This window comes from Pristiophorus japonicus, chromosome 7, assembly GCF_044704955.1.
Source record: "Pristiophorus japonicus isolate sPriJap1 chromosome 7, sPriJap1.hap1, whole genome shotgun sequence".
NCBI lineage: Eukaryota > Metazoa > Chordata > Chondrichthyes > Pristiophoridae > Pristiophorus > Pristiophorus japonicus.
In genome coordinates, this window is record NC_091983.1 from 27,815,091 (window position 1) to 27,841,126 (window position 26,036).

Consider the following 26,036-nt stretch of genomic DNA (forward strand, 5'->3'; position numbering starts at 1 on the left):
TCAAACGATTCCATGTAGTATGGTCATAGTGCCACACAACACGATGGATGGTGTCTTCAATGTGTAGATGGGACTTCGTCTCCACAAGGACTGTGCGGTGGTCATTGCCATTCATACTGTCTTCGAGAGAGGCATCTGCGACAGGTAGATTGGTGAGGACGAGGTCAATTAAGTTTTTCCCTCGTGTTGGTTCTCTCACCACCTACCACAGGCCCAGTCTGCCAGCTATGTCCTTCAGGACTCAGCCAGGTCGATCGGTCATGATGCTGCTGAGCCGCTTTTGGTGATGGACATTGAAGTCCCCCACCCAGAGTACATTCTGTGCCCTTGCTACTCTCAATGCTTCTTCCAAGTGGTGTCCAACAAGGAGGAGTACAGATTCATCAGCTGAGGGAGGGCAGAAAGAGGTAATCAGCAGGTTTATTTGCCCATGTTTGACCTGTAGCCATGAGCTTCATGGGGTCTGGAGTCAATATTGAGGACTCCCAGGGCCACTCCCTCCCATCTCTGGTGGGTCTGTCCTGCCAGTGGGACAGGACATACCCAGGGATGGTGATGGAGGGGTCTGGGACATTGGCTGAAAGGTATGATTCCATAAGTATGACTATGTCAGGCTGTTGCTTGACTAGTCAGTGGGACAGCTCTAACAATTTGGCACAAATCCCTAGATGTTCGTGAGGAGGATTTTGCAGGGTCGACTGGGCTGGGTATGACATTGTCGTATCTACATGCGGTGCCTCGGTTGATGCCGGGTAGTAGGTCCAGTTTTATTTTTATTATTTTTTTGTAGCAGTTTTGCTAGGCCATTTCAGAGGACAGTTCAGAATCAACCACATTGCTGTAGGTCTGGAGTCACATATAGGCCAGACTAGGTAAGGACAGCAGATTTCCTTCCCTGTTGGATATTCGTCACTCTGCTTTACTAGCTCTCCAACAAAGATGAAGGGGATGTTACCTGAGGTCGAGCTATCCCACTATCTACAGCCTCTGTTTAAAGTTAGGAATGAGGGGTCCATGGAAATTTTGGTTCTACTTCCCTTCCTCCTTCCCCATGTGGAATTTTCATACTCCAACATGCTTGAAATAAAGAGCGAATCCAGGTCTTGTGTTGGAAAACTGCAAATGTAAAGCCCCTATTTAAAAAAGGAGGCAGACAAAAAGCAGGAAATTATAGACCAGTTAGCCTAACATATGTAATGGGGAAAATGTTGGGAGTCCATTTTTTTCTGCCAAAGTGCATGACCTCACACTTTCCGACATTATACTCCATCTGCCAAATTTTTGCCCACTCACTTAGCCTGTCTATGTCCTTTTGCAAATTTTTTGTGTCCTCCTCACACATTGCTTTTCCTCCCATCTTTGTATCATCAGCAAACTTGGCTACATTACACTCAGTCCCTTCTTCCAAGTCGTTAATATCGATTGTAAATAGTTGGGTCCCAGCACTGATCCCTGCGGCACCCCACTAGTTACTGGTTGTCAACCAGAGGATTAACCATTTATCCCAACTCTCTGTTCTCTGTCAGTTAGCCAATCCTCTGTTAGTAGCAGGATGTTTGGAAAAACAACATTTGGTCAGGCAGAGTCAGCATGGATTTATGAAGGGGAAGTCATGTTTGACTAATTTGCTGGAGTTCTTTGAGGATGTAACGAACAGGGTGGATAAAGGGGAACCAGTGGATGTGGTGCATTTGGATTTCCAGAAGGTAATGCCACATAAAAGGTTACTGCACAAGATAAAAGTTCATGGGATTGGCGGTAATATATTAGCATGGATAGAGGATTGGCAGATGGAGTATAATGTCGGAAAGTGTGAGGTCATGCACTTTGGCAGAAAAAAATCGAAGAGCAAGTTATCATTTAAATAGAGAAAGATTGCAAAGTGTTGCAGTACAGCGGGACCTGGGAGTACTTGTGCATGAAACACAAAAGGATAGTATGCAGGTACAGCAAGTGATCAGGAAGGCCAATGGTATCTTGGCCTTTATTGCAAAGGGGATGGAGTATAAAAGCAGGGAAGTCTTGCTACAGCTATACAAGGTATTGGTGAGGCCACACCTGGAATACTGCATGCAGTTTTGGTTTCCATATTTATGAAAGGATATACTTGCTTTGGAGGCAGTTCAGAGAAGGTTCACTAGGTTAATTCCGGGGATAAGGGGGCTGACTTATGAGGAAAGGTTGAGTATGTAGGGCCTCTATTCTTTGGAATTCATAAGAATGAGAGGTGATCTTATCGAAACGTATAAGATTATGAGGGGGCTTGACAAGGTGGATGCAGAGAGGATGTTTCCACTGATGGGGGAGACTTGAACTAGAGGGCATAATCTTAGAATAAGGGGCCGCCCATTTAAAACCGAGATGAGGAGAAATTTCTTCTCTCAAAGGGTTGTAAATCTTTGGAATTCGCTGCCTTAGAGAGCTGTGGAAGCTGGAACATTAAGAAACTGTCTATTTCTGTTTTAAATTTATTCAAGCAATAAAGGGTTATGGGGAGCAGGCGGGGAAGTGGAGCTGAGCCCATGATCAGATCGGCTGTGATTTTATTGAATGGCGGAGCAGGCTCGAGGGGCCATGTGGCCTACCTCTGTTCCTATTTCTTATGTTCTTGTGTTGAAGAAATCATGAGAGTGAACATTAAGTAAGAGACTATTTCAATTCTAACCCTCGATTTTAAAAACTAGATTATTTGCTTAGTTTTTGAAAGCGGGGCTGCAATAGAAAAGGAAATAATGTAATCTTCACACCATGAGAAACTAGCTCGATAATATATTCAAAAGTTAACACTATAACTGGACTAGTTTGCTTTCAGATTTTAAAAAAGGAACTTGGATACAAATAGCAACACCTATATTTGGGGTAATGCGTCTTAACCTTGAAAACTCCACTGGAACTGTCTAGAATTTGCTTTAGTTATAAGAATAGAAAGTACACTCGATTTTTTTCAAATGTGTGTTGGGTCACAGAACTCAGAACGACAAAATTTAGACCAAACACGCTTGTTGCACTTCCGTGAACTTTGTAACTCGCTGAGTATTTGAGTTAAGGCATGTCTTTCAAAAAAAAATTGTCATCAGTGAGATGGTGAAGTATGCTTCCTGGTTGCAGAGTTGACAGCTATCCAGCAAGACATTGCAGATGTGAATCATCAGTATGAAGATGTGGGAGGCTTGATGAAAGACAAGGAGAGTCAGCTGGAATCCATGCTGGCACAGAGGCAGCAAATTGAGGAGGAAGCCCATGCGGTTCAGGAATGGATAGAGTCGATGGATAAGAGAGCAGCATCTTGGGATACGTTGCCACCAGAGACTGAAGCTATAAAGGAACAAGTTGAACAACATAAGGTGTGTATGTGATGACATATTATATATATATATGTAATATATCATGTGTTTTCCCTGGTTAAAAATGTCAATGGAGTGACAAACTTTATTGACGAGTTAGTAGATTAACCTCTTTATAACTTTTTTAAAGATGACATTTTGCAATAAACTTTATTAGACTCTAAGGGCTAGATTTTCGGTTTTCGTCAAAAACGTAGTTTTACGCCAAAATTACTGTTTTCGCTGCGCTACCGTTTTTAGGCCTAACTTTCAGCCTTTATCTCATCGGTAAAGTCAGCGTTGTACAAGGATTCGCGGCACAAACCGTGAATTTCGGCAACTTTAGTCCGGGGCCGGCAGCGCTGCGAGAGAGGCTTTGGGAGGGGGGAAAGAACAAAACAAAAAACATTCACAAAACCCTTACCTACTAAATCGTTGAAAAATAATTAAAAAAATTAAAACTTTAACTTTTTTTTGCATGTCTTCATACTTACCACTGCTGGCAGGGCTGCACTGACAGGTTTGATCCGTCGGTATTCTGGGCATGGCAGAGAGTGCTAAGAGTACGACGGTAACGCAATCCGCGGCGTTGCACATTGTTTCACGTCGGCACACCTCTCCTCGGCAGTACGTGGCAGCGCCGCCGCAAAGAGGTATCCGAAGATCCCGCCGACCAGGTTTTCACCATGGAGGGTCAAATCGCGGCGAAAGTCTGGTTGCAAAGTCGGCGAAAATCCAGCCCTCTCGATTCTTCTTTATTTCCAGCGTGACCCTGGAGCAGCTGGAAGGAGATTTAAACATCAGTCTCTCCCCGACAACGGAGGCAGCTCGAGCCTGGAGCTATTACAGGACCTATCAAGAGGACAAAATGAGAAATAAAAAGTAATAAAGTTATGACATCACAAGGATGGAGGACAGTGATTGGTTCTTCCAGATCAATTGAATCACTGGACAGAGAATGAATCTTAAAGAAAACTAATAACTGATTTAATTTGATTCAATTACTGATTTTATAATTTTAACTTAATTTATAGTTATGGTAGATATTTAATTTTGTTTAATTATAAGTAATCTTTATTATACTGATTTTACTAGTGTATACTCCTTATTGTATTATTTACAATGTAATTTGAATTTCTTTTTTTTTAAGTTTTTAGTTTTTTTTTCCCGTCTATTTGCGTGCGCATTTTGGCTGCTGCTTCAACCCCGAGCCTTTAACCTCTTTTTACACTTCCTTCTCTTTCTCTTTCTTTCTTTCCCTCAATGGCCAATATCTAACGTGTTGTAAAATTGTTGCGAAGCCCCTTGGGACATTTTACTACATTAAAGGCACTGTAGAAATACAAATGATTATTATTATTGGAGATCTTGCTGATATGGGGCATATATAGGATATATAGCACAGAAACAGGCCATTCTGCCCAACCAGTCCATACCGGCGTTTGTGCTCCACTCGAGCCACCTCCTGTCTTTCCTCATCGAAATCTAACAGCATAATCCTTTATTTTCTTCTCCTTCATATGCTTGTCTAGCCTCCCCTTAAATGCATCTATACTATTTGCTTCAACCACTCCCTGTGGTAGCGAGTTCCACATTCTCTCCACTCTCTGGGTAAAAAAGTTTCTTCTGAATTCCCTATTGGTTTGCTTGGTGACTCTCTTATGGATGGCCTCTTGTTATGCTCTTCCCCACAAGTGGAAACATTCTCTCTCTCTCCACTCTATCAAAACCTTTCATAATTTTAAAGACCTCTATTAGGTCACCCTTCAGCCTTTTTTCAAGAGAAAAGAGACCAGATCTCTGTGTCCCTTCAGTTCCGGCCCTTTGCGGATCCCCGATTTTCATTGCTCCACCATTGGTGGCTGTGACTTCAGCTGCCAGGGACCTGTGCTTTGGAATTCTCTCCCTAATGATCTCATCTCGCAATGTGCACTCACTCTTCAGCTTGAAAATGTTTGCACCGTAACGACGTGCAAACTGTTAACGGCACAACGAGGGCAACTGGAACCTTAGTGAATGACGGGGACCAACAGTCTCTCTCCTCACCCAATGAGATTTAAGGATTGAGATTGAAACCGAGGAATGACTGAGAAGGAGAGGGTGAATTAGAGTCAAATCAGGTACAGAAAGAAATAGAGAGGGGGGGAAAGAAAGATTAGATTGAGAGAGAAATAAGAGACAGAAAGGAAAAGTAAGAAAGAAAACAAATGTAAAATTTGACCTTTTTAAAATCTCTAAGAACAATTGACTACCTGCAAGAATGAGATTGAGCAGTTGAAATTGTTCCCTTCCTGGGCCAGAGAGGTTGATTGGCATTGCAGTAACAATTAACACATTGTTAAAAAGGTACTTATGCTCTTAATTAGCAGACTTAATTTTCTGCAGCGAGTTTAATGGACACTTAATGTGCAAATCCAGCAAGTTCTTAAAAATGACAGGGAGGCTGCGGGTGAGATGCTATTTGGGTGAAGCAAACGGAAGAGCGGCGTAAATCCACCAGCAAGTTCTGGAGATTCACAACTCACAGCGTACCTCCTAATTCCCTGAACTTGCTGGCCAATTCGCGCATTGATAGTGGCGTGCTTCATTGACACACTGTTATTTTTCCAGTAAGATCTGGCCCAATACTTCAGCACTAGCTCTTTGTATATCCTTTTTCTTACTGCACCTGAAACATGATTATGCTGTAGTAAAGTTAACCTGCCATGGATATGATTAATTGCAATGCGTTGATGGTGTTGAAGATCAGGCTAGTGGGGCAGTGTGCCCATGGATAGGGTGTGGGTTCACACACAATTTTCTGTCGAGCCATTTTCTGATCTTGGCTGGGCCATCCCAGGGAAGGTTAGTCGAATGGAGATGGAATGGGGAAAGGCAACTGATCATTGATCACCTCTTATTGTGCGGCCAGTTTCACAGTGACATCTGCCACAGCTGATTTTCTTTGTACCAAACTCGAAGGCTTTGTGTCAGCAATGTTATGCTTGTGGTAACAATATCACTACACTAGTGAGTTTCAAAGTGAAGTTGAACAGATGGATGTAGTCGGACCATTATGGCCCAGTTATATTGCAGTATAACTCGGGAGGGAGAAGTCGCCGATCCAACAGTGTATTATCTGCTTAGCGACCCTCGAGGAGGCAGTCTTGGTACTTAAAGGCAACCACAATTCATGTGAAACAAACTTTTGAGAGTTCCCATTTATAAAACTTTTTAATGTAATCAAAAACCTAGCCTTCGTGTACCAAGCCTACCCTAAAAAAATGGTTCAGGATGGTGTCTGGCATTAGGAACATCATAACATGGCAGGTGGTTAGGAAGACAGTATGAGAGATATATACCCATCACTAGTTGAATAAAAAGTCTTCTCACACCTCCTAATATTGAATGTGATGAAGACTGAAGATCAAATTAGTCACTGTGCATTCTCAGCTATTGAACAAGGCTTCTTTTCTGAAGAGTAAGAAAAGAGGTTTTATTGAAGTGTGGAACACTCTTTACCTTACCAGGTTCGGAGAAAGTTAAAGATTTATGGTGCCCAGTAAGAAAGAGATGGCGGCATTTGTCAGGGATGTCTGAGGAGATTAATTATGGGTGATGCGATCGTCTGGGCTTTGGGGTGGTTAATGGCAGGTTAGGTGAGTGGGCAAATACATGGCAGATGCAGTATAATGTGGATAAATGTGAGGTTATCCACTTTAGTGGTAAAAACAGGAGGGCTGATTATTATCTGAATGGTGACAGATTGGTAAAGGGGGAGGTGCAACGAGACCTGGGTGTGATGGTACATCAGTCATTGAAGGTTGGCATACAGGTGCAGCAGGCGGTGAAGAAGGCAAATGGCATGTTGGCCTTCATAGTGAGAGGATTCGAGAATAGGGAGGTTTTACTACAATTGTACAGGGCCTTGGTAAGGCCACACCTTGAATATTGTGTACAGTTTTGGTCTCCTAATCTGAGGAAGGACATTCTTGCTATTGAGGGAGTGCAGCGAAGATTCACCAGACTGATTCCTGGGATGAGAGGACTGACATATGAAGAAATACTGGATTGACTAGGCTTGTATTCAATGGAATTTCGAAGAATGAGAGGGGATCTCATAGAAACATATAAAATTCTGACGGGATTGGACAGGTTAGATGCAGGAAGAATGTTCCTGATGTTGGGAAGTCCAGAACCAGGGGTCACATCTAAGGATAAGGGGTAAGCCATTTAGGACCGAGATAAGGAGAAACTTCTTCACTCAGAGTTGTGAGCATGTGGAATTCTCTATCACAGAAAGTTGTTGGGGCCAGTTCGTTAGATATATTCAAAAGGGAGTTAGATGTGGCCCTCACGGCTAAAGGGATCAAGGAGTATGGAGAGAAAGCAGGAAAGGGGTACTGAGGTGAATGATCAGCCATGATCTTATTGAATGGTGGTGCAGGCTCGAAGAGCCGAATGGCCTACTCCTGCACCGATTTTCTATGTTTCTATGAGAAGAGATCACTGAGCTTCTCCAGAATGATACAAACATTGTCAGTTTGTTCTTTAATGCTCAAGTCTGCCTCCTTTGTAATAGGGGTTGGTTTCCCGTCCAAAAAATGAAACTACCGTGACTAAAATATTTGAAGTACAAATGTTTTTATATATTTAGGATAATTAGAAAATTTAAAAATAGCAACATAAAAAGTGTTCAGATGCCAAAAATGCATCAAAGCAGTTCGCTACTTAGAAATTGAGGGAGAACTGGAGCTGTTAGCTATAAATATTCTATTAAACTTGCATCTGATTGTGTCTCACATTTTTTGTGTTTTGTGGAGAATTATACAATAATATATTTGAATAAAAAGTGTTTTGCATTCTACAAAATATCCATGATTATATTTGGTAAGCAATGTGCTTGCTGCTTGTTATCTGTCCAATCTGACTGTAAGAAATAGTTTTTGGATTTGTAACCCTTTCAATTGTTGTTGGACTTAAATGGTGAATTGAAAGTGCCTGTTGATCGAGAGACTTCTAGATCTTGATAAACTCTTATCAATTTCCTTGTGCTCCATTGCTCCAGGTGTTTGAAGTCGAGTTGAACCAAAACACTGGCAAAGTTGAACAGGTGAAGGAGAAGCTGGCTTTGTTGCTGGAGGAGAACCCGGACTCGCCTGAAGCCGGGAAATGGAGACAGATGTTGGATTATATAAGTAATATGTCAATCTATCTATTGGACAATCACATAGAAGTAGCAATTTTTAATGTCAGCTATTTACTGTTTTTGTTTGATATCTGAAATGACAACCATTCTCTCTCAGTTAAACCATTGCAGTTTTTCTGCTTGCATGTGTATGGTATGCAGATTAAAACACTGTTCTTTCACCTTTGGAACCAATCTGGTATGTCGTAACATAAGAACAGGAGAAGGCCATTCAGCCCCTTGAGCCTGTTGCGCCATTCAGTTGACGATTACTAATCCGCACCTTTATTTCATTGACCTGCCTTTGATCCATATCCCTTAATGCCCTTACCCAACAAAGCTCTATCGATCTCAGTCTTGAAAATTCAAATTGACCCCCGAGCATCCACAGCATTTTGTGGGGGGAGAGAGTTTCAGATTCCCACTATCCTTTGTGTGTGGGGAAAAAATCCTTCCTGATTTCACTCCTAATTGGCTTGGCTCTAATTTTAAGTTCCAGAACACTGAATTATCCACATTTCAACAGAGGCTAGAAAGATGGCTGGTTCAGAAAATGGGGCAGTGCTGAGCTTGAACCCTTGTTGGAGTGGAGGGACTCTTAGTTTATGGCCTGTGTTCTACCTGTTTTTTTTTAATGTAGGCTTTGGATGCACAGAACTGAAAATTGCTGAGAGCTTATATTTCAAGCCTCTTGTCTGAACTGAGCCTAAATTTACATTAATTACTTTGTGGTGGGGACTTTTTTTTGTGATATATGAAAGAAGGAAAAACTAAAATACTTGCATTTATATCACGACTTTCACGACCTCACATTGCTCCAAAGCACTTTACAGCAATTAACTACAGTTGCTTTACTTTAGGAATTAACACAGGAGCAAGAGGAAATAATATTCATCCACATACTAGTTAGTTTACAACATGTTACCAGTTAGTTTACAACATGTTACCATGGTCAAAGAAACCTGATCCGGAGTTGAGGCATGATTTGAATGTTGCTGTACCACTGAGCAGTGCCTTTGGGAAAGGGCTGACCCTTCTGTTGAGTGCAGAAACAAACCTCTGTGACCTGAATTCAAATGCAGTCCTGACACGGCCGTTTTATTGCAACCTCTTCATTGTTCCTCTAATAATCTTGTTAAGTTTAACCCTGCTCTAAAGAGTTTCCTTGTCTCTTCATTCAAAATTACAAGCCACCTCCTCAGGCTTTCCCAGTGGAACACCAAGGCACAACAAATGTGCAACTGTTGACGAATAAATAAAGGAGTGAGCCGAGAAAATGAGCAAAACATAAATGAGAACTGTAGGAAAATCTAACGCAGCAGAAATGCTCATTAATATGACAAGAGTATTTTCCCTGCTGTCCAGGGAGTGAATGGTTGGTATTGAATGCCTGAAATACCTTCCGCATGTATCTGTATCATTCTCTTTGAGCTGCTCTCTCAAAGCATTTTCTGTTTGTGTTCAGCAGTTTGTACAAAGTCTGTTCTCTCCAGTGGCTCTCTGATTACTTCACATTATTCTGCCGGAGTTTGGACCAGCCTGTAACCTACTCTAAAGCTGACTGCTTCAAAATCAATGTTGGAAGCTGGTGATGACTCTCACTATTGTTTCTTCCATTGCCTCTCCCCTCTCCCTCTCCCACTTTTCGCTTATCCACCCCCTCCTCTCCCCTCTCCCCTCTCCCCTACCCTACCCCCAGATGGAGAGGCTGGCTGTGGGCGGGTAGGCCTGAAGCTCTAGGCCGCAGAGAGGAGGGGGAGGAGCCAGAGAAGGAGGGGGCGTCCAGGTGATCAGTGGGGGTGGGGGAGTGCAATGATCATATCGGTGGGGGATGATCATCAGAGGAGAGGGGGGTATGGGTGATCAGAGGTGTGTGGGGGGGGGTACGCGGAGGGACACGCGTGATCATCGGGGGGTTGGAAGCAACAGCATGGGGGCTAGGAGCATGATTCGGGGGGGGAGGTGGGGCTGGTGTAGGCCTCGAGGACGGGATCGGAGGCCTGGGAAGTGGGGGCGTGGGGAAATCGGAGGGCTCTTTGGCGGGGGGGCAGGGACGCTGGATCCAGGAGGTAAGTGTAAAGGCATTACTTCCTGGATCCAGCAGTCCTCGCCTTACTTTAGCTGGGGGGGGGGGGGTTTCATGAGGCCTGCAAACAGTGACCAGCCACAGTTAAATTTAAAATGGAAGTTAAATCTGAGGCACGCCAGCCTCATTATAATATTTAAATCCTCCTAGCAGCGGGTTGGCTGTCCGCCCCCTGTCCCGCCTCCGTTAAAACAGGAAGTGGGCGGGTTCTGGTCGGGATTCAGACTTTGAACACTTTAATTTCCCACCTGTCCCAAACCCATCTCTTTTTTTGTGTTAAAATTCCCCCAAGAGAGTAGGAAGTCAACAAATCTTTTCTCTGCTGTCTTATGTTGGAAACATGAAGCTGATGAAGAGAAAATTAAGATTGATATCTGGAGATGCAAAATGGACCACCTAAAGTCTCACATCGAGTGATGAAAATTCAACATGTGGGGAACGCTGATCCATCATGCTTTCTTTCTCTCTCACTCTCTTAAAAGTCATCAAAACCAGACCTAATCTCAGTTAAAGAAGCAATGAGGAATTTCCAGTTGTTATGACTTTGCACTCCGTCCATTTCATTATTTCAATTTTTTTCTGTGGTGGAAAATGATGCGATTAATATATATTTATGTATCTTGTGTTCTGGCAGAGCCTAATCCCAAATTGCCCCGTATGTTGACGCCTGCTTATTTTTAAATGTTGCCTTTGTCTCATCAAGATTGGATTGGACTCTCCATCTTCCTCCCCTCACTGCCCTAGAAAAAATCTGAATGGCACTTTTGTTCCTGGACATTAAACTTGGACCTTTTTACATTGGCAGCAATATACAGGCTCAACAAAAAACAGGTTACCATGAAGAATTCAGTGTCAAGTGTTTGACATTCAGTGCTACCACCTTCATCTGGATAGTCTGCGCAGAATCGCGAAATCCATGCGTATCTAACGGATGAAAGGAAAACCTTCACTTAATAAGAAATCTCTTCTTACTGGTCCCAAAAAGTGTTGCCTACTCTTTGGACTGATGAGCTTTAGGCAAGTTGGTCATGCTCCCTCCATGCCATCATCATCATAGGCAGTCCCTCAAAACGAGGATGACTTGCTTCCACGTCAAAAAGGGATGAGTTCACAGGTGTTTCAATGAAGGACCTAATATTCCCCCATCCACGGTGTGATGAAATCACGATTGAGTCAATTCCTTCTAAATAAATGGTGGCCGAGGGGACCACGTTTGTGGATTAAGTCCTTTACTGCACCAGACACCTCTGCTGCTGCAATGCAACACCAATCCAAGTTTGCTGTTGTTTAAACAAGACTAGTACTTCAGCTAAGAAAAGTTAATGCACCTTTTTTTGATTTCAGCGTAAATATTCATAGAATGCAGTAGGCTCAAACTGTTACCCACAGCTTCAGGGACTTTGAAAGCTTTGGTTTCTCTCTGATCCCTGTTGCTAAAGCTTATAAATTGATGTGACTTGAAACGATAAATATGTTCAGTGGAGCGGGATTCCTTTTTCTGCTGAGTCAGTTGTATGCTAAACTGAAAGTGAGCTTGACAACGCAGGTGAATTTCTGAAACTCGTGCAGCTTTCTTCCTACATGTTAGTTTTTGATGAATTATTGATGTGAGGTAGGCTGGGGTATGGGATATATTTCTAATCAGTGCATCCATTGTCAGCACCAAACATTCCCGGATATTGGGAGGTGTACCGATGTACAAGTGGATAGTGGGAGACACCAGCCATTATTTGAGAACTGTTGGCCATTTTATACTAATGTCCCCGTTGGAGAGACTTCTCCGTCTGGTATAAATGGTGCAGATCATTAATTATTTAAACCATTTGGTTCATGTTCTTCACACAGTAGTTGGATAAATCTTGATTACTAAATGGGAAAATCTTGGGATCAAAGTCCCTTTTAGACATGTTGCTATCAGGGACATAATGGTGCTGAGCTCCATTCCCATGGCAATCCCTCTTGCCTGTATTGTTTAAAGGTCCCCATTCTCTCTCCCCCATTGTAATTTCCACACCAAACTTCCAGAACTGCCTACACAGTTGAAAGTAGTCACTATATTCAGTACCTTCACTTTCCTGCTTCCGCTTGTTGTCGAGCTTCATTAAATAAAGAAAGCACTCATTTCTGTGGAGAACTTGCCTTTTTCTCGATAGGTAGATGATGCCCCCTGATAGCCTGATTCACAAAATAGTCTTTCAGTATGGTTCCCGATAGCTACGTCCAGAGACTGTGGAGAGAAATTCTTGGGTTCAGCCTGTGAGTTGCCCCACAGTGCCTGTTTTTCAAGACTGGATTTATTGAGGGCATTGGGAAACAGGACTGTGGGATTACCTTCACCACACGGACTGCGGCGATTCAAGGGGCAGGCTCACCACCACCTTCTCGAGGGCATCTAGGGATGGGCAATAAATGCTGGCCTTACCAGTAACACCCACATCCCGTGAATGAATTATTTAAAAAAAATGAAGAAAATATGCAAAGGGCATATTTATTCTCAATCTCATGCTCTTGCTTGCTCTCTCCACCTTTGCATTCTCATGTATGTTCTCAGTCTTTATTGGCCATCAATAACTTCTCTCTCTATGCCTTGTGCACTTTCCTTCTGTCGTTCACTCTATGTCACACGCTCGCTTGGTCTCCGCTCTTGCGTGGTCGATCTCTCTCTTTCTCTCTGCATGTACTCTCTGCCTGCTCCTCACCCCTTCCCCCCCCCCCATGTACACTTCGCCTGCTCCTCACCCCTCATGTACACTCTGTCTGCTCCTCACCCCCATGTACTCTCCACCTGCTCCTCGCACCCCCCCCCCCCCGCTCACTATCACTCTGTGTGTGTGTGTGTATGTGTGTGTGTGTACGCTTCCTCTCCGTGCACTCGTTCTGTGCTCCCACTTTCTCCACATCCTCTCTCTGAGCACGTTCTCATTCCTTCTCTGCACGCACTCTGTCTCGCTCTTTCTGCACACGCACATTCTGTGCACGCACTTTCTGTACGTGCTCTAGCTCGCTCTATCTGCTCACTCTGTGCTCATTCTCCGCACGTGCACTATCTCACTCCCTGCTCATTGCGCACTCACTCTCTGCTCACTCTGCATGTGCTCTATCTCACTCTCTGCACGTGCTCTGTCCCACTCTCTGCTCACTCTGCACATGCTCTATCCCACTCTCTGCTCACTCTCGGCACTCACTGTCTACATGCTTGCTCACGCTCTGTGTTCACTGGGCACTCGCCCACTTGCTCTTTGCTCGCGCACTCTGTGTGCGCCCTCCGTTTCTACGAGTATTTTCATCCAACTAGAGCAGTGGCCCATTTAACGCCGAATGGTGTTTCCATTCTGAAGACCTTTGCTGGTGTGTTTTATGAACATTTTGTTGGTAAAGAAATGTTTTAAAAAAACACGCATTTTCAATATTGTTGTCTTTAGATTCAAAATGGCAACAGGTCAGCCAATCGAGCACGGAACGGCAGCAGAGGTTGGAGGAGTCATCCAGTTTCCTCAATCAGTTTGAAACAGCAGAGGCACAGCTCAGCCAGTGGCTTATTGAAAAGGAACTAATGATGAACGTGCTTGGACCACTCTCCATTGATCCACATATGCTGAATAATCAAAAACAACAAGTTCAGGTAAGAAGTGACATTATTCACTGGCATTAACAATTATTAATTGGTGTTAGTTTTATGGCATGGGCATCTCTCTTGAAATCAAAATAGTTGAGGAGAATTGTGAGTTGTGATGTGGAATGCACTGTCTGAAAGAGTGGTGGAAGCAGATTCAATAATAACTTTTAAAGGACAATTGGATAAATACTTGGGAACAAAAAATATATGAAGGCCTATGGGGAAAGATCAGTGGGAGTGGCACAAATTGGAGAGCTCGTTCAAGGAGCCGACACAGGCACGATGGGCTGAATGGCCTCCGTCTGTGCTGTATGACTCTACATTACTGGCCAATGGGAAAATATCAATTGTTTAAAAAAATTTTTTACATGATTAAAGTAGCAATGATGAGATAAAAATGGAAAACTGCCCATTCAACAGCTTTAGCAAATTTGTATATACCAGAACATTTTTTTTACGCCACATACTGAGAGTAGGGGCACTGTGAAAACTGTCCGTCCCTGCGCAAAGTAGGGGCCATCTCCAAGCAGAGGCATTCCTTGCTTTTGTTATGCTATCAGCAGGAGTTGCTCATTATTCTTGGTGAGTAAGAGAAGCACTGTATTAGCACATGCTGCTCCATTGTCCCTGATGATGAATTGGTATCTATCTGTGTGTGTCTCTTTAATACCTGGAATACAATTATATTTTAGAGTCATAGAATTTTACAGCACACAAGGAGGGTGTTCGACCATCATGCACATGCAGCTCTGTGAAAGAGCACTCGACTTCATCCCACTCCTCTGCCCCTTCCCCTTATAAATTCTCCTTCAACATTTACCCACTTCCCATTTAAAAGCTGTTAAGAATTCTACTTCCATCATTGTTTCTGGTAGGACATCCTGTATTCTAATAATGCTCTACATATAAAAAATAATTCTCCTAACCATTCCATCTCTTAACTCTTTGTCCTCTAGCTACTGATTCACTGACCAGTTGAAACAGTTTTCCCCCCCCCCAATTTACCTTTTCAAAAGCCCTCATCATTTTCCACACATTTGTCAGATCTCTTTGTTCAGCAACAACAAATTGGAATTATATGCCATCTTTAACTTAGTAAAACGTGCCAAGGTGCTTCACGGTGATGGAGTATAAAAGCAGGGAAGTCCTGCTACAACTGTACAGCTGTTGGTGAGACCACACCTGGAGTACTGCGTACAGTTTTGGTCTCCTTATTTAAGGAGGGGGTATACTTGAATTGGAGGCAGTTAAGAGAAGGTTCACGAAGTTGTTTCCTGAGATGAAGGGGTTGTCTTACGAAGAAAGGTTGAGCAGATTGGGCCTATACTCATTGGCGTTTAGAAGAATGAAAGGTGATCTTATTGATTCTGAGGGGGCTTGACAGAGTAGATGCAGAGAGGATGTTTCCCCTGATGGGGGAATCTAGAACTAGGGGGCATAGTTTCAGAACAAGGGGTCGCCCATTTAAAACCGAGATGAGGAGGAATTTCTTCTCTGAGCATCGTGAATCTTTGAAATTCTCTACCCCAGAGATGCCAAGATCAGATCAGCCTTGATCTTAGTGAATGGCGGGGCAGGCTCGAGGGACCAAATGGCCTACATCTCCTATTTCTTATGTTCTTATGATCTCTTATGTATGTTATAAAATGGCATTTGACACCGATCCACATAAGGAGATATTAGGGTAGATGGAAGGTTTTAAGGAGCGTCTCAAAGGAGGAAAGAGAGGCGAAGAGGTTTGGGGAGGGAATTCCAGAACTTAAGGCCTTGGCAGCTGAAGGCATTGCCGCCAGTGGTTGAGCGATTAAAATCAGGCATGCTCCAATTAGAGGAACGCAGTTATCTCGGAGGGTTGTGGGGCTGGAGGAGATTAGAAAGATAGGGAGGGGTGAGGCCTTGGAGAGATTTGAAAACAAGTTTGAGAATTTAAAAATTGAGGCATTGCTTAACCGGGAGCAAATGTCGGTGAGTGAGTACCAATGAAAAGAGTCTCAAATTTCTCTGGTCTCTCCTCTTAACTTTAAAAACTATCTTCAGCATCTCTGTTGACCTCCCCTTGAGTTATTCCAAAGTGCGAGTGCTTGCTTTGTCTCCAGTGAATATTGGAGAGAGTAAAGTCATAATGTCAAAAACATACAAATCAAAAGATCGTAAGTGAAGAAGAGAAGCACTCCACATTCCTGGGGATATTCAGAACTCTCTCTCAAAGCGTTGTTGATCAGGGCTGGTCCGTAAGCCTCTGGAATTCCTTTCCAAGATGCCTTGATGATGCTAAAGCTCAACTCCACTGCTCCCCCGCCAGAGTCTAAATACAGTCCCTGTCGCTCACCAAGAGTGAGGGTGTCCTCGCGCATTTGCTCACCGGGAGTGAGGGTGTCCCCACGCATTCGCTCACCAAGAGTGAGGGTGTCCTCGCGCATTTGCTCACCGGGAGTGAGGGTGTCCCCACGCATTCGCTCACCGGGAGTGAAGGAATCCCCACGCATTTGCTCACCGGGAGTGAGGGTGTCTGCGCGCATTCGCTCACCGGGAGTGAGGGTGTCTGCGCGCATTCGCTCACCGGGAGTGAGGGAGTCCCCACGCATTCGCTCACCGGGAGTGAGGGTGTCCCCACGCATTCGCTCACCGGGAGTGAGGGTGTCCCCACGCATTCGCTCACCGGGAGTGAGGGAGTCCCCACGCATTCGCTCACCGGGAGTGAGGGTGTCCCCACGCATTCGCTCACCGGGAGTGAGGGTGTCCCCACGCATTCGCTCACCGGGAGTGAAGGAATCCCCACGCATTTGCTCACCGGGAGTGAGGGTGTCCTCGCGCATTCGCTCACCGGGAGTGAGGGTGTCCTCGCGCATTCGCTCACCGGGAGTGAGGGTGTCCTCGCGCATTCGCTCACCGGGAGTGAGGGTGTCTGCGCGCATTCGCTCACCGGGAGTGAGGGAGTCCCCACGCATTCGCTCACCGGGAGTGAGGGTGTCCTCGCGCATTCGCTCACCGGGAGTGAGGGTGTCCTCGCGCATTCGCTCACCGGGAGTGAAGGAATCCCCACGCATTCGCTCACCGGGATTGAGGGTGTCCCCATGCATTCGCTCACCGGGAGTGAGGGTGTCCCCATGCATTCGCTCACCGGGAGTGAGGGTGTCCCCATGCATTTGCTCACCGGGAGTGAGGGTGTCCCCATGCATTCGCTCACCGGGAGTGAGGGTGTCCCCATGCATTCGCTCACCGGGAGTGAGGGAGTCCTCATGCATTCGCTCACCGGGAGTGAGGGAGTCCTCATGCATTCGCTCACCGGGAGTGAGGGAGTCCCCATGCATCCGCTCACCGCGAGTGAGGGTGTCCTCGCGCACTCGCTCACCGGGAGTGAGGGTGTCGTCGCGCACCCGCCCGCTATACGGGGTGGGCAGCAAAATCAAAAAGCAAAGAAAGCAACATATTTAAAAGTAACAGATCTCCATTCAGCAACCGCCTCTCAATTGTCGGCAGTTATCCAGAACCTCATCACTAAGGTAATCGCACTTTAACGAGTTGCGGAACAACTGATTGAAACTGCTCGAAGATCTCTCTTTGCCTGAAACCAGTAGAGATTTTTAAATCAGAAAGTACATATTGAAATGGTTGGCACACTTAATAAGGTTTAAGGCCCTTGTAATTGAATCCTAATTTAATGGCAGATGGTCAGCGCCATTTCCCTGATATAGGCAGCTGTTCACAGTAAGTGTGGCCAGTGTAAGTGGTGGGGACTGTATCCGTAAGCTCCAGTGTAGGTGATTCAGCAGTCACATCATTTGTAAGGGTCTCAGTCAGTCTAAGGTCTGAGTTGAAGCACGCATTTCATCTCGGTTCAGACACAGAAACCTAGTGTTTTCAATACGTTGGGAGGGAGCGGAGACAATACTATCTATTCAAATATTGGAGAGTGTGGTGGGTTCAGCTGACAAGATCAGTGGTATTTCAATATATTGGTAATAAATACATCACCAAGTATTTACAGCTCAGGAACAGGCTATTCAGCGCAACTGGTCCATGCCAATATTTATACTGCACACGAGCCGCCTCCTCTAAATCCATCAGCATATCATTCTATTCCCTTCTCCCTCAAGTGCTTATCTAACTTCCCCTTAACTACATCTGTACTATTCACCTCAACTACTCCTTGTGGTAGTGAGTTCCACATTCTCACCACTCTCTGGGTGAAGAAGTTTCTCTTGAATTCTGCACTGGATTTATTAGTGACTATCTTATATGTACTACTTGTCTGATCTTAAGATTGCGAGGGTGCAAAGTTCTCACCCTACACTTTCCTTGCCCATTTTAAGGTCTGCTTCATTGTGAACACAAGGGTTACATCACTCCTTATGCTGGAGTTGTAGCCTGTGGTCAGATAGAACCTGTAGACTAGCTGTCGGGGAGGTTCCGAATTGGTGCACAAAGGATTGTGTGGCTTGCATCAGAGTCTCTGGAATTCCTTTCCAAGACGTGCACCCTTGTGATTTTTACCATTTGAATTAAGTTACTTGTGGTATGTAATATATCGTAACGTGAAGCTAGTTTGCTTGAATTTAAATACAGTTGCCACTGCTTACACCACCCACACTTATCATGGGCAGCTGCCTATATCAGGCAAAGTACACCAACATTCCCATTGCTGTAGGCGACAATTGCAAAGGTGCACTCAAAACACGTTAAGAGGGTCGGCTATTTTGAGCAGGTGTTTTCAACTTATGCCCAGCTGGTCAAAGAACAGAACAATGCCAAGAGAAGGATATATAATAATATTATCTGCATCCCATTCTCTTCACATTTGTGTGTTTTACAAGGTCAGAATTCTTACAGCTCGAGAAAAGATTACAAATATCTGTCATTTACAATCGCAGTTACAGTTAGGTTCAAACAGTGAGGAGAGACTGCTAAGTTCTCTTATATTCTGCAAATATAAAGAAAAAGCAAATGCTAAAAGCATTTTTAATTAACAGGAATTTTCAGTAAAATGATCTGTGACAATTTACCACCCACTGCTTATAACTCGCTCCCACAGGGAGTAGTTGAGGCAAATAGCAGATACATTTAAGCTAAGTAAGTACATGAGGGCGAAAGGGAAAGGATGAGATGAAGAGGGGTGGGAGGAGGCTTGTGTGAAGTATAATAACAGCAGCTTGAATTTATATAACACCTTTAACATAGTAAAACGTCGTGAGGTGCTTCACAGAAGAGATTATCAGACAAAATTTGGCACCGAGATAGTAGGACAAGTGATGACGCTTGGTTAAGGAGCATCAAAGAAGGAGCGAGGTGGAGGGGTTTAGGGAGAGAATTCCAGAGTTGGGCCGAATGGCCTGTTTCTGTGCTGTAAATTCTGTACAATTCCTATAGCAGGCAAATCACACCAACACTAATGCTATAAATGTGATTGCCAATCTATTCATTTCGAGGAAGGGGTGCAGAATGTATACTGCTGGAGGAGTTTTTCACTAAGCTGTTTCTTAATTTTAGAATTGCATAAATTAGACGATGGTCCAAACAACAAACGCGTGTCCTGGGGTGAATTTGGGTTCCGGTAATATTGTAACAATAAAACCAGCTAAAAGTCACTCTTGCAGTCTTGGATCTCTCGATGAGATTGGCTGCTTGGGATTGAGCTCTGACCTTGACTGCGCCTCGAACTATTTTCTCCTTTGGTGTTGATTTTATTCTCTCTCTCGTTCCTAGATCCTGCTCAAGGAGTTTGAGACTCGAAAGCCACAACACGAGCGGTTGAAAGCAGCAGCCGAAGGCATCTTGAGTCGGCCGGACGACCCTGCTCCGGCCTGCGGAGCTGTGAGCGATCAGCTGGCTGCCGTGACGCTGAAGTGGGACATATTGACGGGGCAGCTGGTGAGCAGGTCCGAGCTGATCGATCGGGCCATTGTCAAAAGCACCCGCTATCAAAACCTCGTCCGCGACCTCTTGGGCAAGCTGAGCGCCCTGGACGTGAAGCTGTCCGGCCAGCCACCTATTGACGCCCAGCCCCAAGCTGTGAAGCGGCAGCTGGAGATGGCCAGCGAAATCCGGTCGGAACTGGCGCAGGAGGAGCAGCATGTGCAGGAGGCCCGGACACTCTGCGAGGAGATCTCGGCCCTCGTCGGCGAGCAATACTTGAAGGCCGAGCTCGGCCGCCAGTTGGACAACGTCTTGAAGCCGTTCCGCGATCTCGAGGAAAGAGCAGGTCAGCAGGTTAACCCGAGCGTTGAATAAACAGAGAGCGTGCGTTACGGGAGAGCACAGCAGTTCAGTTGGCCAATGGGATTAAAAAGCCGCCAAAATTGGAAATCTGAAATTACAACAGAAAGTGCTGGAAAGGACCAGAATGAGCAAGGTTAACCAGTTTCACGTGCTCCTGTATCTGAACTGCAGTGATGAAGGGACATGTGTGAAGTGTTCTATTTTTCTCAGATGCTTGTTGACCCACACTGCACTTCCAGCATTTTCTGTTCTATTTTGGTTGGTTTTAATGTTTTAGATTTAAATTTTTTTTTACTGATGATCTGTTGCGAGCCTTGAACCAGATTATAAATTGCACCTATATTTTATGGTTGCAATTTTAATTTAAAAAATGCTGGGAGTTCCCACTGGCAGGGCTTAGAACGATAGTGTTTTCTTATGTCTCAGAAGTCTGCAGATTATCGGGTACAATGAATTGCTCATCATGTGAGAACGGTCTCCTATAGGCACGCGTGGCAACACAGAGACCGCAAATGTTACTGGATTACTGACCAGTTAATCCGAATAAAATGGAGTTTAATAAAACTGGTGTTAAAATAAGAGCATACAGGAGTGTTGATGCATTTGGAATGGCAGATATTTAGTATAAACTAAATGGTACACTTTTACAGAGGGTGCGGGAACAGAGAGACCTGGGGATGTCGGTACATAAATCTTTGAAGGCGGCACGACAAGTTGATCAAGCTGTTAAAAAAGCAAACTGGAATGTTAGCTTTGTAAATAGAGGCATAAGAGTACAAAAGCAAACTCGTTATGTTAAACCTTTATAAAATACTGGTTAGGCCTCAGTTGGAATATGATGTCCAATTCTGGGCACCACACTTGAGGAAGGATGTTAAGACCTTGGAGAGGGTGCAGAGGAGATTTACCAGAATGGTACCTGGGATGAGGGACTTCAGTTATGTGGAGAGGAGAGGTTGTTCTCCTTATAGCAGGGGAGATGTAATAGAAGTGTTCAAAATTATCATGTGTTTTGATAGAGTCGATAGGGAGAAATTGGCAGGAGTGTTGGAAAGCAGAGGATGCAGATTAAAGATAATTGACAAAAGAACGAGAGGGGAGATGAGAATTTTTTTTTACACAACAAAGATTTTTACGCAGCGAAGATTCACCAGACTGATTCCCGGGATGGTGGGACTGACCTATCAAGAAAGACTGGATCAACTGGGCTTGTATTCACTGGAGTTCAGAAGAATGAGAGGGGACCTCATAGAAACGTTTAAAATTCTGACAGGTTTAGATGCAGGAAGAATGTTCCCAATGTTGGGGAAGTCCAGAACCAGGGGTCACAGTCTAAGGATAAGGGGTAAGCCATTTAGGACCGAGATGAGGAGAAACTTCTTCACCCAGAGAGTGGTGAACCTGTGGAATTCTCTGCCACAGATAGTAGTTGAGGCCAATTCACTAAATATATTCAAAAGGGAGTTAGATGAAGTCCTTACTACTCGGGGGATCAAGGGGTATGGCGAGAAAGCAGGAAGGGGGTACTGAAGTTTCATGTTCAGCCATGAACTCATTGAATGGCGGTGCAGGCTAGAAGGGCTGAATGGCCTGCTCCTGCACCTATTTTCTATGTTTCTATGTAAATTGTTATCTGCAGTGCACTGCCTGAAAGAGTGGTGGAAACAGATTCAACAGTAACTTTTAAATGGGAATTGGATACATACTTAAAAAGGACATAGAGTTATATGGGGAAAGTGCGACAAATTGGATAGCTCTTTCAGAGAGCCGGCACCGGAATGTGATGGGACGGAAGGCCACCCGCCTCCTGTGCTGTGTTCTATTTGGGCGGGGGAATCAACACATTGCATAACGTAATGTTTTGCCATTTTTTTTTGTAAAGGGAGTCGAGTCCATCAACTTCAGTCGGCACTTGCGAATTCCGAGCAGTTTCAGCAGATGTTCGATGATTTCCGAGCCTGGATGGGTGGGAAGTGCGACGAGCAGGGCCAAAGGGCTCCCATATCTGCGAAACTCGACCGTCTGCATCTGCTGATTGCCGAGCAGGTGGAGTTTGGGAAATCCTTGGCCCAGAAAGCTGGGTCCTACGAGATGATTATGGCGGAAGGCGAGGCTCTCCTTCAGAATATGCAGCCGGGGGTAGAGAAGGCCGCCCTGCAGGGTCGGCTGGGGGCCCTCAGGGTCAGCTGGGAAGAGCTGGCCAAGCAGGCCGAAGGCAGGCAGGAGAAGCTGAGGGACTGTTTGCAGAAAGCCCAAAAGTACAGAGAGTGTGTGGAACACCTGTCGCCCTGGATACAGGAATGCGAAGCCAAGGCTTCTGGGGTGCAGGTCTGCAGTGACGCCGCAGAAATCGAGTCTGCGTTGGCAAACATTAAAGCTTTACAAAATGACGTGGACAAACATCGGAGGGCGTTGGAGTCTTTAAATAACGCCGCCGACAGCCTGGCCGAAGCGAGTCAGGCCGATCTGGGTGATATCCAAAGTGAGAAGGCCTCAGTCAACCAGAAAGTGGACCTGATCACTGAACAGCTGCGCCTCAAAAAGGATTCCCTGGACGAGATGGCGAAATGCATGAAGGAGTTTCAAAATTCCCTCAAAGAGACCAAGAAGCAGCTAGACGGAGCCAAACAGCAACTTGAGCTCCATGATGCCCTTGGGCCCCAGGCCTACAGTAACAAATGCTTGACCAACATGAACGCCCAGCAGAAGGCGCTTCAGGCCTTGACGTCGCAGGTGGGAAATGTCAAGCGCCTTGCTGAGAGATTGGCTGCTGGAACCTCGGACGGGGCAGGCACGTCCCTGCTCCTGCGGCAGGCCGACACCTTGCAGGAGGATTACGGGTCGGTGAGCCAGAAAGTGCGGGAGAGGTGCTCCTTCTTGGAGACCAAGCTCCAAGGCATCGGGCAGTTTCAGAACAAGATCCGCGAGATGTTTTCCCTCTTTGCCGACCTCGACGATGAACTGGATAGCATGGCTCCCGTCGGGAGGGAGCTGGGTTGTCTGCGCGTCCAGAAGGACGGCATCCAAGGGTTCGTCGTCAAACTTCAGGAGCTGACGACGAGCATCGAAGTCGCGAAGAAAGAGAGCAAGCAGCTGCTGGAGTCAGCGAGTTCCCCAGATTTACTGGGGTTAAAGCGGGACTTGGATGCTTTAAGCAAACAGTGCAATAAACTGTTGGACAGGGCGACCATCAGACGGGAGCAGGTGGAAACCACCCTTGCTCGTGTCGAGGAATTCAACAGTAGAAGCAAGACTTTCAGCGAGCTGGTGGCAATTGCTGAAGAACGTGAGGAGAGTCAGGGCAGTGTTGGAATGGAAACTGATGTCATCAACCAACAACTGGAATCATTCAAGGTACGGTGCCATTTCTCAATCTACCTCTCGGCCTTGTGCCCAGTTAGTTGCCCGATTTAATTCTTCGGGTAATTCTGTACACCTCCACGCCATTAACGGGTGGATTTGTGGTGGGACGCGACTGCTGCCAACGAAGTGGTTTGCGCATGTGCGCTGCTAGTTAGTCACGGGAGCGGGTTCTTTTAAAAAAAAAAATACATTTAAACCAGGAAGGGAGCAGGCTGGTGTAAAAGCCGGGAAAATGTTTTAAAAATCGGAAAATGCCGGGAAGCCGGAGCACTTCTCAAATCCTCTGTCCGTTGTGGCGAAGGTTAATTTTAAAATCTGGCACCTGACCGTTATGCGCGGAATACTTCCGGTTCGTTGGCAGGAGTCACTCCGTTTGTGGGGTTTGAACTCAGGAATGTTATTTTGCTGAAACTGTGGAAGGCAGCTCTGAGATATCAATGGACAAATGGCCAGCTGAAGTGTCCACACATTTGCGAGCAATGATCAGGGTAATGTCGGGACCAAATTCACTCGGAAATGTAATTCTACCTCATTTGTATCGGTCTCCAGGCACAAGTAGAGATTGCTGTTTTCTGATGGGAGGTGGAGAAATTGGCTGGTGAGCACGTCCCTTGAGGAATTTGTGTTGTTTCACCTGAGGTTTTGCTCAGCTGATCTCTCCCTCCCTCCCTCCCTCCCTCCCTCGCTCTCCCTGCTCCGACGAGCCCCACTCCGACTTCCTTTCTCCGATTTACTTTGCTTTCTTCCCCTTCTTTCCTGAAGGCCAGGGACTTAATGGGGGCACAATTCTATGGACACTCGGATGTCCTCTAGTTACCTCCCCCCATTGAGCCTTGTTCATGTGAGAGTGCCTGGGGGCGATTCCACCAGGAAGGACATCACAGCAAGCTATCCTCATATGCAAACAAGTGTACAGTCTCGGCTCCACGGGCAAACTCAGCACAGGCTGAGCATTGAACTTGGGGCCTTCTGGTCTGTATGGCTTAATTAACGCACCATAGTGTGCTTACCCACTACACCATCAAGGAGACATTCCCCAGACTCCTTTGCGTCAATCTCGATTGATATTTTGTACATCACGATGTTAATTTTCCTCGTTAGTACTTTTCATTTTTTAATCAAAGTAATAACTAACAAAAAAATGCTGGAAATCTCTGCGGGTCAGGGAACATCTGTCGAGAGAAACAGAGTTAACATTTCAGGTCGATGACCCTTCCTCGGAACATTAGTAACTAACAGCCATAGTCCCGTAAAAGTCTCTTCGAAAGTTTCATCTCAAGAAATAGTCTGAGCAAGTTTTAATGCTTGGATGTTGTTAACATTTGCTTTGTTCAATTCTCATTTGTGACTCGGTGACTACCCACAGTTCTAGTTCAATCAGTTTTGTCCCTGGTCATTATCAGAGCTCTGTGATCTTTCTCAGTGAACAAAGCCTGCATGAGTCGCCCCCTTCATGCCGTCACTTGGCAGGTACTGTGCCCATCTACACACAACCTGCCAAAGGATTAAAAAGGACGTTTTCATCCTCAGGTCCAGACAGGGAGGAGAGGATGAAGAATTCTCTCTCTCTGGCGCAATAGGTCAATGTACTGGACTGTTAACTGCAGGGTTGGTGGTTCGAGCCCACCCAGGGACACAACTGACCGAACAGCCTGCTATTTTGATGCATTTAAGGGGAAGCTAGATAAGTACGAGGGAGAAAGGAATAGAAGGATACTGTTGGAGTTAGATGATGTAGGGTGGGAGGAGGCTGGACCTGTTGGGCCGAATGGCCTGTTTCTGTGCTGTAAATACTTTGTAAAAAGCTATGCTGTCCCGCTTTATTTCTGGCAGCCAGAAAGAGATGTAAAACCTTCCATCACAATGGCTCGGAAATGTTACAAGAAGCCATAAATATAAGATGGCCACTAATATCATAGAATTTAGGAGGCATTTCTTCACACAGAGAGTGGTGAGAATGTGGAGCTTATTTGCACATGGAGTGGGTCAAGCAGAGAGCATCAACATTTAAGGGGAGGCTGAATGCAGACATGAGGGCGATGGTAGTAGAGGTAATTAGAGTGGGAGGAGGCTTGTGTGGAGTAGAAACACCAGCACAGACCAGTGTGCTGTAAATTCTTTGTAAGTAGTGGCAACTGACTGCCTCAAGTATTTGTACATCACGATGCACCTAATACTGGCAGAAATAACAGTGAGGGGAGGAACGTCAGGTTTTTAAGCGCATGGACCCTCATATTTTGGGGGAGGGGGGGATTTCACGCTTCC

General features: G+C 45.3%; 1 protein-coding gene across 5 annotated transcripts in view; it reads left to right on the plus strand.

The window, feature by feature from the left end:
* dst (dystonin) overlaps positions 1-26,036 on the plus strand; it is a 647,938-nt gene that overhangs the window by 458,973 nt on the left and 162,929 nt on the right. For all 5 annotated transcript variants that reach the window (XM_070884881.1, XM_070884882.1, XM_070884878.1 and 2 more), the window contains 5 exons: positions 3,109-3,344; positions 8,371-8,500; positions 13,999-14,198; positions 19,896-20,391; positions 22,291-23,762. In XM_070884881.1, coding sequence (XP_070740982.1) covers positions 3,109-3,344; positions 8,371-8,500; positions 13,999-14,198; positions 19,896-20,391; positions 22,291-23,762 — 2,534 coding nt within the window. The remainder of the gene's footprint in view (positions 1-3,108; positions 3,345-8,370; positions 8,501-13,998; positions 14,199-19,895; positions 20,392-22,290; positions 23,763-26,036) is intronic.